The sequence below is a fragment of the Drosophila novamexicana genome, unplaced genomic scaffold (genome assembly GCF_003285875.2).
Source record: "Drosophila novamexicana strain 15010-1031.04,08,12 unplaced genomic scaffold, DnovRS2.1 tig00004554-arrow-pilon, whole genome shotgun sequence".
NCBI lineage: Eukaryota > Metazoa > Arthropoda > Insecta > Diptera > Drosophilidae > Drosophila > Drosophila novamexicana.
In genome coordinates this window covers 2,625,257-2,639,608 of record NW_020825051.1, presented here as the reverse complement: position 1 = coordinate 2,639,608, position 14,352 = coordinate 2,625,257, and the positions used below count along the sequence as shown (strand labels likewise).

The window sequence follows — 14,352 nt, the reverse complement described above, 5'->3', positions numbered from 1 at the left end:
GGTTTGGCCTCAAGATCAATGTGGCATTTAATTCTGGCAACATCATTTTTGGTCCAAATTCATGTCAAAATGGAACCCTGAAATATCTTATACAGACATAGGTCAAAATTTCGCACCCCCATAACTCGGTCAAATCTCATCAGATTTTCAAGAGGTTTGGGTTTTTCTTCATGGTTTGGCCTCAAGATCAATGTGGCATTTAATTCTGGCAACATCATTTTTGGTCCAAATTCATGTCAAAATGGAACCCTCAAACATCCTATATAGACATGGGTCAAAATTTCCCACCCCCATAACTCGGTCAAATCTCATCAGATTTTCAAGAGGTTTGGTTTTTTCTTCATGGTTTGGTCTCTAGATCAATTGGGCATTTAAATCTGGCAACATCATTTTTGGTCCAAATTCATGTCAAAATGGAACCCTCAAACATCTTATATAGACATAGGTCACAATTTCCCATCCCCATAACTCGGTCAAATCTCATCAGATTTTCAAGAGGTTTGGCTTTTTCTCCATGGTTTGGCCTCTAGATCAATTTGGCATTTAAATCTGGCAACATAATTTTTGGTCCAAATTCATGTCAAAATGGAACCCTCAAATATCTTATACAGACATAGCTCAAAATTTCCCACCCCCATAACTCGGTCAAATCTCATCAGATTTTCAAGAGGTTTGGTTTTTTCTTCATGGTGTGGCTTCTAGATCAATTTGGCATTTAAATCTGGCAACATCATTTTTGGTCCAAATTCATGTCAAAATGGAACCCTCAAATATCTTATACAGACATAGGTCAAAATTTCCCATCCCCATAACTCGGTCAAATCTCATCAGATTTTCAAGAGGTTTGGTTTTTTCTTCATGGTTTGCCCTCTAGATCCATTTGGCATCTACATCTGGCAACATCATTTTTGGTCCAAATTCATGTCAAAATGGAACCCTCAAATATCTTATATAGACATAGGTCAAAATTTCCCACCCCCATAACTCGGTCAAATCTCATCAGATTTTCAAGAGGTTTGGCTTGTTCTCCATGGTTTGGCTTCTAGATCAATTTGGCATTTAAATCTGGCAACATAATTTTTGGTCCAAATTCATGTCAAAATGGAACCCTGAAATATCTTATACAGACATAGGTTAAAATTTCCCACCCCCATAACTGGGTCAAATCTCATCAGATTTTCAAGAGGTTTGGTTTTTTCTTCATGGTTTGGCCTCTAGATCAATTTGGCATCTAAATCTGGCAACATAATTTTTGGTCCAAATTCATGTCAAAATGGAACCCTCAAACATCCTATATAGACATGGGTCAAAATTTCCCACCCCCATAACTCGGTCAAATCTCATCAGATTTTCAAGAGGTTTGTTTTTTTCTTCATGGTTTGGCCTCTAGATCAATTTGGCATCTAAATCTGGAAACATAATTTTTGGTCCAAATTCATGTCAAAATGGAACCCTCAAATATCTTATACAGACATAGGTCAAAATTTCCCACCCCCATAACTCGGTCAAATCTCATCAGATTTTCAAGAGGTTTGGTTTTTTCTTCATGGTTTGGCCTCTAGATCAATTTGGCATCTAAATCTGGCAACATAATTTTTGGTCCAAATTCATGTCAAAATGGAACCCTCAAATATCTTATACAGACATAGGTCAAAATTTCCCACCCCCATAACTCGGTCAAATCTCATCAGATTTTCAAGAGGTTTGGGTTTTTCTTCATGGTTTGGCCTCAAGATCAATGTGGCATTTAAATCTGGCAACATCATTTTTGGTCCAAATTCATGTCAAAATGGAACCCTCAAACATCCTATATAGACATGGGTCAAAATTTCCCACCCCATAACTCGGTCAAATCTCATCAGATTTTCAAGAGGTTTGGTTTTTTCTTCATGGTTTGGTCTCTAGATCAATTTGGCATTTAAATCTGGCAACATCATTTTTGGTCCAAATTCATGTCAAAATGGAACCCTCAAACATCTTATATAGACATAGGTCACAATTTCCCATCCCCATAACTCGGTCAAATCTCATCAGATTTTCAAGAGGTTTGGCTTTTTCTCCATGGTTTGGCCTCTAGATCAATTTGGCATTTAAATCTGGCAACATAATTTTTGGTCCAAATTCATGTCAAAATGGAACCCTGAAATATCTTATACAGACATAGGTTAAAATTTCCCACCCCCATAACTCGGTCAAATCTCATCAGATTTTCAAGAGGTTTGGTTTTTTCTTCATGGTTTGGCCTCTAGATCAATTTGGCATCTAAATCTGGCAACATAATTTTTGGTCCAAATTCATGTCAAAATGGAACCCTGAAATATCTTATACAGACATAGGTCAAAATTTCCCACCCCCATAACTCGGTCAAATCTCATCAGATTTTCAAGAGGTTTGGCTTGTTCTCCATGGTTTGGCTTCTAGATCAATTTGGTATCTAAATCTGGCAACATAATTTTTGGTCCAAATTCATGTCAAAATGGAACCCTCAAATATCTTATATAGACATAGGTCAAAATTTCCCACCCCCATAACTCTGTAAAATCTCAGCAGATTTTCAAGAGGTTTGTTTTTTTCTTCATGGTTTGCCCTCTAGATCAATTTGGCATCTAAATCTGGCAACATCATTTTAGGTCCAAATTCATGTCAAAATGGTACCCTCAAATATCTTTTACAGACATAGGTCAAAATTTCCCACCCCCATAACTCGGTCAAATCTCATCAGATTTTCAAGAGGTTTGGCTTTTTCTCCATGGTTTGGTCTCTAGATCAATTGGGCATTTAAATCTGGCAACATAATTTTTGGTCCAAATTCATGTCAAAATGGAACCCTGAAATATCTTATACAGACATAGGTCAAAATTTCCCACCCCCATAACTCGGTCAAATCTCATCAGATTTTCAAGAGGTTTGGTTTTTTCTTCATGGTTTGGCCTCTAGATCAATTTGGCATCTAAATCTGGCAACATAATTTTTGGTCCAAATTCATGTCAAAATGGAACCCTGAAATATCTTATACAGACATAGGTCAAAATTTCCCACCCCCATAACTCGGTCAAATCTTATCAGATTTTCAAGAGGTTTGGTTTTTTCTTCATGGTTTGGCTTCTAGATCAGTTTGGCATTTAAATCTGGCAACATCATTTATGGTCCAAATTCATGTCAAAATGGAACCCTGAAATATCTCATACAGACATAGGTCAAAATTTCCTACCCCCATAACTCTGTCAAATCTCATCAGATTTTCAAGAGGTTTGGTTTATTCTTCATGGTTTGGCTTCTAGATCAATTTGGCATTTAAATCTGGCAACATCATTTTTGGTCCAAATTCATGTCAAAATGGAACCCTCAAATATCTTATACAGACATAGGTTAAAATTTCCCACCCCCATAACTCGGTCAAATCTCATCAGATTTTCAAGAGGTTTGGTTTTTTCTTCATAGTTTGCCCTCTAGATCAATTTGGCATCTAAATCTGGCAACATCATTTTTGGTCCAAATTCATGTCAAAATGGAACCCTCAAACATCTTATACAGACATAGGGCAAAATTTCCCATCCCCATAACTCGGTCAAATCTCATCAGATTTTCAAGAGGTTTGGCTTTTTCTCCATGGTTTGGCCTCAAGATCAATTTGGCATCTAAATCTGGCAACATAATTTTTGGTCCAAATTCATGTCAAAATGGAACCCTGAAATATCTTATACAGACATAGGTCAAAATTTCCCACCCCCATAACTCGGTCAAATCTCATCAGATTTTCAAGAGGTTTGGTTTTTTCTTCATGGTTTGGTCTCTAGATCAATTGGGCATTTAAATCTGGCAACATCATTTTTGGTCCAAATTCATGTCAAAATGGAACCCTCAAACATCTTATATAGACATAGGTCACAATTTCCCATCCCCATAACTCGGTCAAATCTCATCAGATTTTCAAGAGGTTTGGCTTTTTCTCCATGGTTTGGCCTCTAGATCAATTTGGCATTTAAATCTGGCAACATAATTTTTGTCCAAATTCATGTCAAAATGGAACCCTGAAATATCTTATACAGACATAGGTTAAAATTTCCCACCCCCATAACTCGGTCAAATCTCATCAGATTTTCAAGAGGTTTGGTTTTTTCTTCATAGTTTGGCCTCTAGATCAATTTGGCATCGAAATCTGGCAACATAATTTTTGGTCCAAATTCATGTCAAAATGGAACCCTGAAATATCTTATACAGACATAGGTCAAAATTTCCCACCCCCATAACTCGGTCAAATCTCATCAGATTTTCAAGAGGTTTGGGTTTTTCTCCATGGTTTGGCCTCAAGATCAATTTGGCATCTAAATCTGGCAACATAATTTTTGGTCCAAATTCATGTCAAAATGGAACCCTGAAATATCTTATACAGACATAGGTCAAAATTTCCCACCCCCATAACTCGGTCAAATCTCATCAGATTTTCAAGAGGTTTGGGTTTTTCTTCATGGTTTGGCCTCAAGATCAATGTGGCATTTAAATCTGGCAACATCATTTTTGGTCCAAATTCATGTCAAAATGGAACCCTCAAACATCTTATACAGACATAGGTCAAAATTTCCCATCCCCATAACTCGGTCAAATCTCATCAGATTTTCAAGAGGTTTGGCTTTTTCTCCATGGTTTGGCCTCAAGGTCAATTTGGCATCTAAATCTGGCAACATAATTTTTGGTCCAAATTCATGTCAAAATGGAACCCTGAAATATCTTATACAGACATAGGTCAAAATTTCCCACCCCCATAACTCGGTCAAATCTCATCAGATTTTCAAGAGGTTTGGGTTTTTCTTCATGGCTTGGCCTCAAGATCAATGTGGCATTTAAATCTGGCAACATCATTTTTGGTCCAAATTCATGTCAAAATGGAACCCTCAAACATCCTATATAGACATGGGTCAAAATTTCCCACCCCCATAACTCGGTCAAATCTCATCAGATTTTCAAGAGGTTTGGTTTTTTCTTCATGGTTTGGTCTCTAGATCAATTGGGCATTTAAATCTGGCAACATCATTTTTGGTCCAAATTCATGTCAAAATGGAACCCTCAAACATCTTATATAGACATAGGTCAAAATTTCCCACCCCCATAACTCGGTCAAATCTCATCAGATTTTCAAGAGGTTTGGCTTTTTCTCCATGGTTTGGCCTCTAGATCAATTTGGCATTTAAATCTGGCAACATAATTTTTGGTCCAAATTCATGTCAAAATGGAACCCTGAAATATCTTATACAGACATAGGTTAAAATTTCCCACCCCCATAACTCGGTCAAATCTCATCAGATTTTCAAGAGGTTTGGTTTTTTCTTCATGGTTTGGCCTCTAGATCAATTTGGCATCGAAATCTGGCAACATAATTTGTGGTCCAAATTCATGTCAAAATGGAACCCTCAAACATCTTATACAGACATAGGTCAAAATTTCCCATCCCCATAACTCGGTCAAATCTCATCAGATTTTCAAGAGGTTTGGCTTTTTCTCCATGGTTTGGCCTCAAGATCAATTTGGCATCTAAATCTGGCAACATAATTTTTGGTCCAAATTCATGTCAAAATGGAACCCTGAAATATCTTATACAGACATAGGTCAAAATTTCCCACCCCCATAACTCGGTCAAATCTCATCAGATTTTCAAGAGGTTTGGGTTTTTCTTCATGGTTTGGCCTCAAGATCAATGTGGCATTTAAATCTGGCAACATCATTTTTGGTCCAAATTCATGTCAAAATGGAACCCTCAAACATCTTATACAGACATAGGTCAAAATTTCCCATCCCCATAACTCGGTCAAATCTCATCAGATTTTCAAGAGGTTTGGCTTTTTCTCCATGGTTTGGCCTCAAGGTCAATTTGGCATCTAAATCTGGCAACATAATTTTTGGTCCAAATTCATGTCAAAATGGAACCCTGAAATATCTTATACAGACATAGGTCAAAATTTCCCACCCCCATAACTCGGTCAAATCTCATCAGATTTTCAAGAGGTTTGGGTTTTTCTTCATGGCTTGGCCTCAAGATCAATGTGGCATTTAAATCTGGCAACATCATTTTTGGTCCAAATTCATGTCAAAATGGAACCCTCAAACATCCTATATAGACATGGGTCAAAATTTCCCACCCCCATAACTCGGTCAAATCTCATCAGATTTTCAAGAGGTTTGGTTTTTTCTTCATGGTTTGGTCTCTAGATCAATTGGGCATTTAAATCTGGCAACATCATTTTTGGTCCAAATTCATGTCAAAATGGAACCCTCAAACATCTTATATAGACATAGGTCACAATTTCCCATCCCCATAACTCGGTCAAATCTCATCAGATTTTCAAGAGGTTTGGCTTTTTCTCCATGGTTTGGCCTCTAGATCAATTTGGCATTTAAATCTGGCAACATAATTGTTGGTCCAAATTCATGTCAAAATGGAACCCTGAAATATCTTATACAGACATAGGTTAAAATTTCCCACCCCCATAACTCGGTCAAATCTCATCAGATTTTCAAGAGGTTTGGTTTTTTCTTCATGGTTTGGCCTCTAGATCAATTTGGCATCGAAATCTGGCAACATAATTTTTGGTCCAAATTCATGTCAAAATGGAACCCTCAAACATCTTATACAGACATAGGTCAAAATTTCCCATCCCCATAACTCGGTCAAATCTCATCAGATTTTCAAGAGGTTTGGCTTTTTCTCCATGGTTTGGCCTCAAGATCAATTTGGCATCTAAATCTGGCAATATAATTTTTGGTCCAAATTCATGTCAAAATGGAACCCTGAAATATCTTATACAGACATAGGTCAAAATTTCCCACCCCCATAACTCGGTCAAATCTCATCAGATTTTCAAGAGGTTTGGGTTTTTCTTCATGGTTTGGGCTCAAGATCAATGTGGCATTTAAATCTGGCAACATCATTTTTGGTCCAAATTCATGTCAAAATGGAACCCTCAAACATCCTATATAGACATGAGTCAAAATTTCCCACCCCCATAACTCGGTCAAATCTAATCAGATTTTCAAGAGGTTTGGTTTTTTCTTCATGGTTTGGTCTCTAGATCAATTGGGCATTTAAATCTGGCAACATCATTTTTGGTCCAAATTCATGTCAAAATGGAACCCTGAAATATCTTATACAGACATAGGTCAAAATTTCCCATCCCCATAACTCGGTCAAATCTAATCAGATTTTCAAGAGGTTTGGTTTTTTCTTCATGGTTTGGCCTCTAGATCAATTTGGCATCGAAATCTGGCAACATAATTTTTGGTCCAAATTCATGTCAAAATGGAACCCTCAAACATCTTATACAGACATAGGTCAAAATTTCCCATCCCCATAACTCGGTCAAATCTCATCAGATTTTCAAGAGGTTTGGCTTTTTCTCTATGGTTTGGCCTCAAGATCAATTTGGCATCTAAATCTGGCAACATAATTTTTGGTCCAAATTCATGTCAAAATGGAACCCTGAAATATCTTATACAGACATAGGTCAAAATTTCCCACCCCCATAACTCGGTCAAATCTCATCAGATTTTCAAGAGGTTTGGGTTTTTCTTCATGGTTTGGCCTCAAGATCAATGTGGCATTTAAATCTGGCAACATCATTTTTGGTCCAAATTCATGGCAAAATGGAACCCTCAAACATCTTATATAGACATAGGTCACAATTTCCCATCCCCATAACTCGGTCAAATCTCATCAGATTTTCAAGAGGTTTGGCTTTTTCTCCATGGTTTGGCCTCTAGATCAATTTGGCATCGAAATCTGGCAACATAATTTTTGGTCCAAATTCATGTCAAAATGGAACCCTGAAATATCTTATACAGACATAGGTCAAAATTTCCCACCCCCATAACTCGGTCAAATCTCATCAGATTTTCAAGAGGTTTGGGTTTTTCTTCATGGTTTGGCCTCAAGATCAATGTGGCATTTAAATCTGGCAACATCATTTTTGGTCCAAATTCATGTCAAAATGGAACCCTCAAACATCCTATATAGACATGAGTCAAAATTTCCCACCCCCATAACTCGGTCAAATCTCATCAGATTTTCAAGAGGTTTGGGTTTTTTCTTCATGGTTTGGTCTCTAGATCAATTGGGCATTTAAATCTGGCAACATCATTTTTGGTCCAAATTCATGTCAAAATGGAACCCTCAAACATCTTATATAGACATAGGTCACAATTTCCCATCCCCATAACTCGGTCAAATCTCATCAGATTTTCAAGAGGTTTGGCTTTTTCTCCATGGTTTGGCCTCTAGATCAATTTGGCATTTAAATCTGGCAACATAATTTTTGGTCCAAATTCATGTCAAAATGGAACCCTGAAATATCTTATACAGACATAGGTTAAAATTTCCCACCCCCATAACTCGGTCAAATCTCATCAGATTTTCAAGAGGTTTGGTTTTTTCTTCATGGTTTGGCCTCTAGATCAATTTGGCATCGAAATCTGGCAACATAATTTTTGGTCCAAATTCATGTCAAAATGGAACCCTCAAACATCTTATACAGACATAGGTCAAAATTTCCCATCCCCATAACTCGGTCAAATCTCATCAGATTTTCAAGAGGTTTGGCTTTTTCTCCATGGTTTGGCCTCTAGATCAATTTGGCATTTAAATCTGGCAACATAATTTTTGGTCCAAATTCATGTCAAAATGGAACCCTCAAACATCTTATACAGACATAGGTCAAAATTTCCCATCCCCATAACTCGGTCAAATCTCATCAGATTTTCAAGAGGTTTGGGTTTTTCTTCATGGTTTGGCCTCAAGATCAATGTGGCATTTAAATCTGGCAACATCATTTTTGGTCCAAATTCATGTCAAAATGGAACCCTCAAACATCCTATATAGACATTGGTCAAAATTTCCCACCCCCATAACTCGGTCAAATCTCATCAGATTTTCAAGAGGTTTGGTTTTTTCTTCATGGTTTGGTCTCTAGATCAATTGGGCATTTAAATCTCGCAACATCATTTTTGGTCCAAATTCATGTCAAAATGGAACCCTCAAACATCTTATATAGACATAGGTCACAATTTCCCATCCCCATAACTCGGTCAAACCTCATCAGATTTTCAAGAGGTTTGGCTTTTTCTCCATGGTTTGGCCTCTAGATCAATTTGGCATTTAAATCTGGCAACATAATTTTTGGTCCAAATTCATGTCAAAATGGAACCCTGAAATATCTTATACAGACATAGGTTAAAATTTCCCACCCCCATAACTCGGTCAAATCTCATCAGATTTTCAAGAGGTTTGGTTTTTTCTTCATGGTTTGGCCTCTAGATCAATTTGGCATCTAAATCTGGCAACATAATTTTTGGTCCAAATTCATGTCAAAATGGAACCCTCAAATATCTTATACAGACATAGGTCAAAATTTCCCACCCCCATAACTCGGTCAAATCTCATCAGATTTTCAAGAGGTTTGGCTTGTTCTCCATGGTTTGGCTTCTAGATCAATTTGGCATTTAAATCTGGCAACATCATTTTTGGTCCAAATTCATGTCAAAATGGAACCCTCAAATATCTTATATAGACATAGGTCAAAATTTCCCACCCCCATAACTCGGTCAAATCTCATCAGATTTTCAAGAGGTTTGGCTTTTTCTCCATGGTTTGGCCGCTAGATCAATTTGGCATTTAAATCTGGCAACATAATTTTTGGTCCAAATTCATGTCAAAATGGAACCCTCAAATATCTTATACAGACATAGGTCAAAATTTCCCACCCCCATAACTCGGTCAAATCTCATCAGATTTTCAAGAGGTTTGGCTTGTTCTCCATGGTTTGGCTTCTAGATCAATTTGGCATTTAAATCTGGCAACATCATTTTTGGTCCAAATTCATGTCAAAATGGAACCCTCAAATATCTCATACAGACATAGGTCAAAATTTCCTATCCCCATAACTCTGTCAAATCTCATCAGATTTTCAAGAGGTTTGGCTTTTTCTCCATGGTTTGGCCTCTAGATCAATTTGGCATTTAAGTCTGGCAACATAATTTTTGGTCCAAATTCATGTCAAAATGGAACCCTGAAATATCTTATACAGACATAGGTTAAAATTTCCCACCCCCATAACTCGGTCAAATCTCATCAGATTTTCAAGAGGTTTGGCTTGTTCTCCATGGTTTGGCTTCTAGATCAATTTGGCATTTAAATCTGGCAACATAATTTTTGGTCCAAATTCATGTCAAAATGGAACCCTCAAATATCTCATACAGACATAGATCAAAATTTCCCACCCCCATAACTCGGTCAAATCTCATCAGATTTTCAAGAGGTTTGGTTTTTTCTTCATGGTTTGGCCTCTAGATCAATTGGGCATCTAAATCTGGCAACATCATTTTTGGTCCAAATTCATGTCAAAATGGAACCCTGAAATATCTTATACAGACATAGGTCAAAATTTCCCACCCCCATAACTCGGTCAAATCTCATCAGATTTTCAAGAGGTTTGGTTTTTTCTTCATGGTTTGCCCTTTAGATCAATTTGGCATCTAAATCTGGCAACATCATTTTAGGTCCAAATTCATGTCAAAATGGTACCCTCAAATATCTTATACAGACATAGGTCAAAATTTCCCACCCCCATAACTCGGTCAAATCTAATCAGATTTTCAAGAGGTTTGGTTTTTTCTTCATGGTTTGGCCTCTAGATCAATTTGGCATCTAAATCTGGCAACATAATTTTTGGTCCAAATTCATGTCAAAATGGAACCCTCAAATATCTCATACAGACATAGATCAAAATTTCCCACCCCCATAACTCGGTCAAATCTCATCAGATTTTCAAGAGGTTTGGTTTTTTCTTCATGGTTTGGCCTCTAGATCAATTGGGCATCTAAATCTGGCAACATCATTTTTGGTCCAAATTCATGTCAAAATGGAACCCTCAAATATCTTATATAGACATAGGCCAAAATTTCCCACCCCCATAACTCGGTCAAATCTCATCAGATTTTCAAGAGGTTTGGCTTTTTCTCCATGGTTTGGCCTCTAGATCAATTTGGCATTTAAATCTGGCAACATAATTTTTGGTCCAAATTCATGTCAAAATGGAACCCTCAAATATCTTATATAGACATAGGTCAAAATTTCCCACCCCCATAACTCGGTCAAATCTCATCAGATTTTCAATAGGTTTGGCTTTTTCTCCATGGTTTGGCCTCTAGATCAATTTGGCATTTAAAACTGGCAACATCATTTTTGGTCCAAATTCATGTCAAAATGGAACCCTCAAATATCTTATATAGACATAGGTCAAAATTTCCCACCCCCATAACTCGGTCAAATCTCATCAGATTTTCAAGAGGTTTGGTTTTTTCTTCATGGTTTGGCTTCTAGATCAATTTGGCATTTAAATCTGGCAACATCATTTTCGGTCCAAATTCATGTCAAAATGGAACCCTCAAACATCTTATATAGACATAGGTCAAAATTTGTTTATTTTTTCTTTGTTAACGATGTGCCGCTCAATTTGGCATCTAATTCTGGCAATATTGTTATTGGTTAAAATTCATATGAAAAAGATACCTTAAAATATCCTATATGGACATAGGTCATAATAATATTATATATCTTTTCCGAAACTCTTCGAATAGTTGCTTCATTCGGCTTCTAATATTAAAGCAAATAATTTTATACATCAGATTACTATATCATGGATTATCTTATAGGAAAAATCCAACAGAATTCACTCGTAAATTACATTAAAAACATATTTTAAAAGATTACAATATTATATTGTACATACGTCTTATATGGGCAAAGCTGTTCAAGATTTCAGCAGTCTGTTTCCAGTTCCTCAAGTTGCACGCACACTTTATATGCCACATGCAATCTACTATAGGATTCCTCTAACCTATTCAAAATATGCAGTTCAGTTCATAAATAACTTTTCATTAAAGAAGGCCAACTGCATGGCCAGCTCTGCATTTGGCATGATTGTTTTCGGTTCATTAGTCAACAGCTGTCAGCTGCAAATGCATGGAAATCTAATGAACTATCCATCAATTGAGCATAAGCCAAGCGCATGAAACGCAACCACATTCAGAGATCTTTGTGCAGTTAAAGTGCATTTCGGAACTGGTTGTCCAGCGGATACCAGTTGGGTTTGCTTGATGTGGCATTCATTGCAGCTGGAGCCCGAGCAACTATTCAAAATGAAATGAAAATTCATTTGGCGCTCCACAAAATAGCTTTTCAATTTCATTTTCATACGACCGCCCCCTCCATGGAACTGGCACTGTCCGGCTTAGAAAAACAGCTTGTCAGCATCATTTTTCGATTTGCATGCAGATTCCTTTGTGGCCAGCTGCGATGCCAATTGCAGCATATTTAATTGCACCTGCCACCTGAACATATGTTTTGACCCCGTCTTGCCACCATTAGCTGCAGCATTTTTTGACATGTGTTTGAACTCTGACTTTGCAAACTTTTCAAATGTCTGGACCAGAGAGCATTTTATTTGGTCCGCCAGCGCCTGAACTTGTGAAATCAGTCTCGTTTAACTTTTACCATTGGTGCTTGGTCTCTGTGTTACATAGGTCATAACTGCCAGCGATTCGGCGCCGCGTGCACTGAAGGATTTGCGGAATCGGTGCCTTAATCCGGGCAAATACGCACAGCATCTGGAGCACTGGCTGGCCTACTATCCCGCCCAGCAGGTGCATATAATCGATGGCGAGCAATTGCGCCTCAATCCCATCGATGTGATGAACGAGCTGCAGCGCTTTTTGAAAATCCAACCGCTCCTCGACTATTCCAATCACCTGCGCTACGATGTGAAGAAGGGCTTCTACTGCCAGGCTGTCAGCGAGAAGCGCAATAAATGCCTTGGCAAGTCCAAGGGGCGCCAATACCCGCAAATGGATGAGCGCAGTGCCAAGCTGTTGCAGCGGTGAGTAAAAACCTGAAACTACTCTACAAAAAAATATAGAAACAAAAAAAAAAGGAGAATGAAAAACGGGTCGTATGAGTGATTTGGGTTGGTTTTGGGGCGACAGACAGATGACGACGACGGCGACGTTGGCAACTATGCTTTGAGTGAAGGATTAATGAACACACTCACACACACTTACATGAGTGGGCATGGTAGATAGCATAGTTTTGTGAATTGTGCCGAGTTTGGGTTACAGCAGGGCAGCAGGATGGAGGGCCAGCGGGCAGGCCGGCAGGTTTCTGTATGGCATTTTGCGGCCGTGGAAAGTGCACTTTACTGTTCTACGATTTCGGATGCCAGCTGTCAGTTGAGCCGCGCGGCGTGAGCCCTTTTATATTCAGTGATTCCAGGAGCTAAACGAAGCTGTTTTTTTATTAGACATCTCACAATGAACCGAATATGGAGCATAAAATATGAAAAGCAACTCGAAGCACTTGATGCAGCAGCTTAGGCAAGTTCATTAGACTGCCTGACTGACTGACTGATGATGTGGCAGATTACGAGATGCAGCAATTGCAGTTAAAGCCTATCTATAAAAGGTTGGCAGAAAACCAGATTCGTTGGATTGAAAATTGAGGTTAGCTTATTAAAAAATAGCTGTGATATTTTTGATGCTCATTTTCTTTTAACTCAGAGCTCACATTGCAGAAAAACAAAACTTAAACTCATTTAAAATACAAAAACAATACATTGAAAAGTTAACAAGGATTGCTTACAATTCGCATTTCCAATTGGAATATAACTAAGAACAAAAAAATAAACGTTGCCAGACTACAATTTCAAAGCGGACTGGCAAGGATTTGAGTGGAAGACACATAAATTCCCAAACTTCCAGTTATTTTTACAAAAAAAATATATTTGGGCACACTTGACTTTTTTCACTTGACTTTTTTAAAAGGGGCCGAATAACAAACAAAGCAAATCAAACTTTTAAATCTGGAAAACGCAGTCGTCGAATTTGAATTTCTAATTTTAAGCTGCCGCATTTTAAAACTTATCTTTCTCTCGCTCTTTCTCTCTCTCACTTTATTCCTCTCCCCCGCCCCGCCGGTACAGCTACTATCTGAATCACAATACGGCGCTGGAGAAGCTGTTGAAGAAGCTCGGCTCACGTCCCATACCGCAATGGCTCAAGGATGATTTGTCCACGGGCACGTGATAGCAGCTATTTGGAGGCGTGGCCATTGGCGCTGTCGAACTTGGAATTGGCTTAGGAATTGGAATCGGCGGCAACAAATATCGCAAATTGCGTGCTAAACTCAGGAAACAGTTGCACTGGCTGCAAATGGCGGCGGCAACGGCGCCAGCAGCGACGTCTGTAACTATGCAGCATGGTCGAGCAAGCAGCGCAGCAGCAGCAGCAGCAGGCAGCGACAAAAGCAGCAGCAGA

General features: G+C 38.2%; 1 protein-coding gene across 2 annotated transcripts in view; it reads left to right on the top strand.

Annotated features, from left to right (window-relative positions):
- LOC115769891 (bifunctional heparan sulfate N-deacetylase/N-sulfotransferase) overlaps positions 1–14,352 on the top strand; it is a 70,106-nt gene extending 55,754 nt beyond the window's left edge. For both annotated transcript variants that reach the window (XM_030714907.1, XM_030714908.1), the window contains exons 5-6: positions 12,568–12,920; positions 14,019–14,352. In XM_030714907.1, the coding sequence (XP_030570767.1) occupies positions 12,568–12,920; positions 14,019–14,121 (456 nt within the window). In that variant the 3' untranslated portion in view covers positions 14,122–14,352. The remainder of the gene's footprint in view (positions 1–12,567; positions 12,921–14,018) is intronic.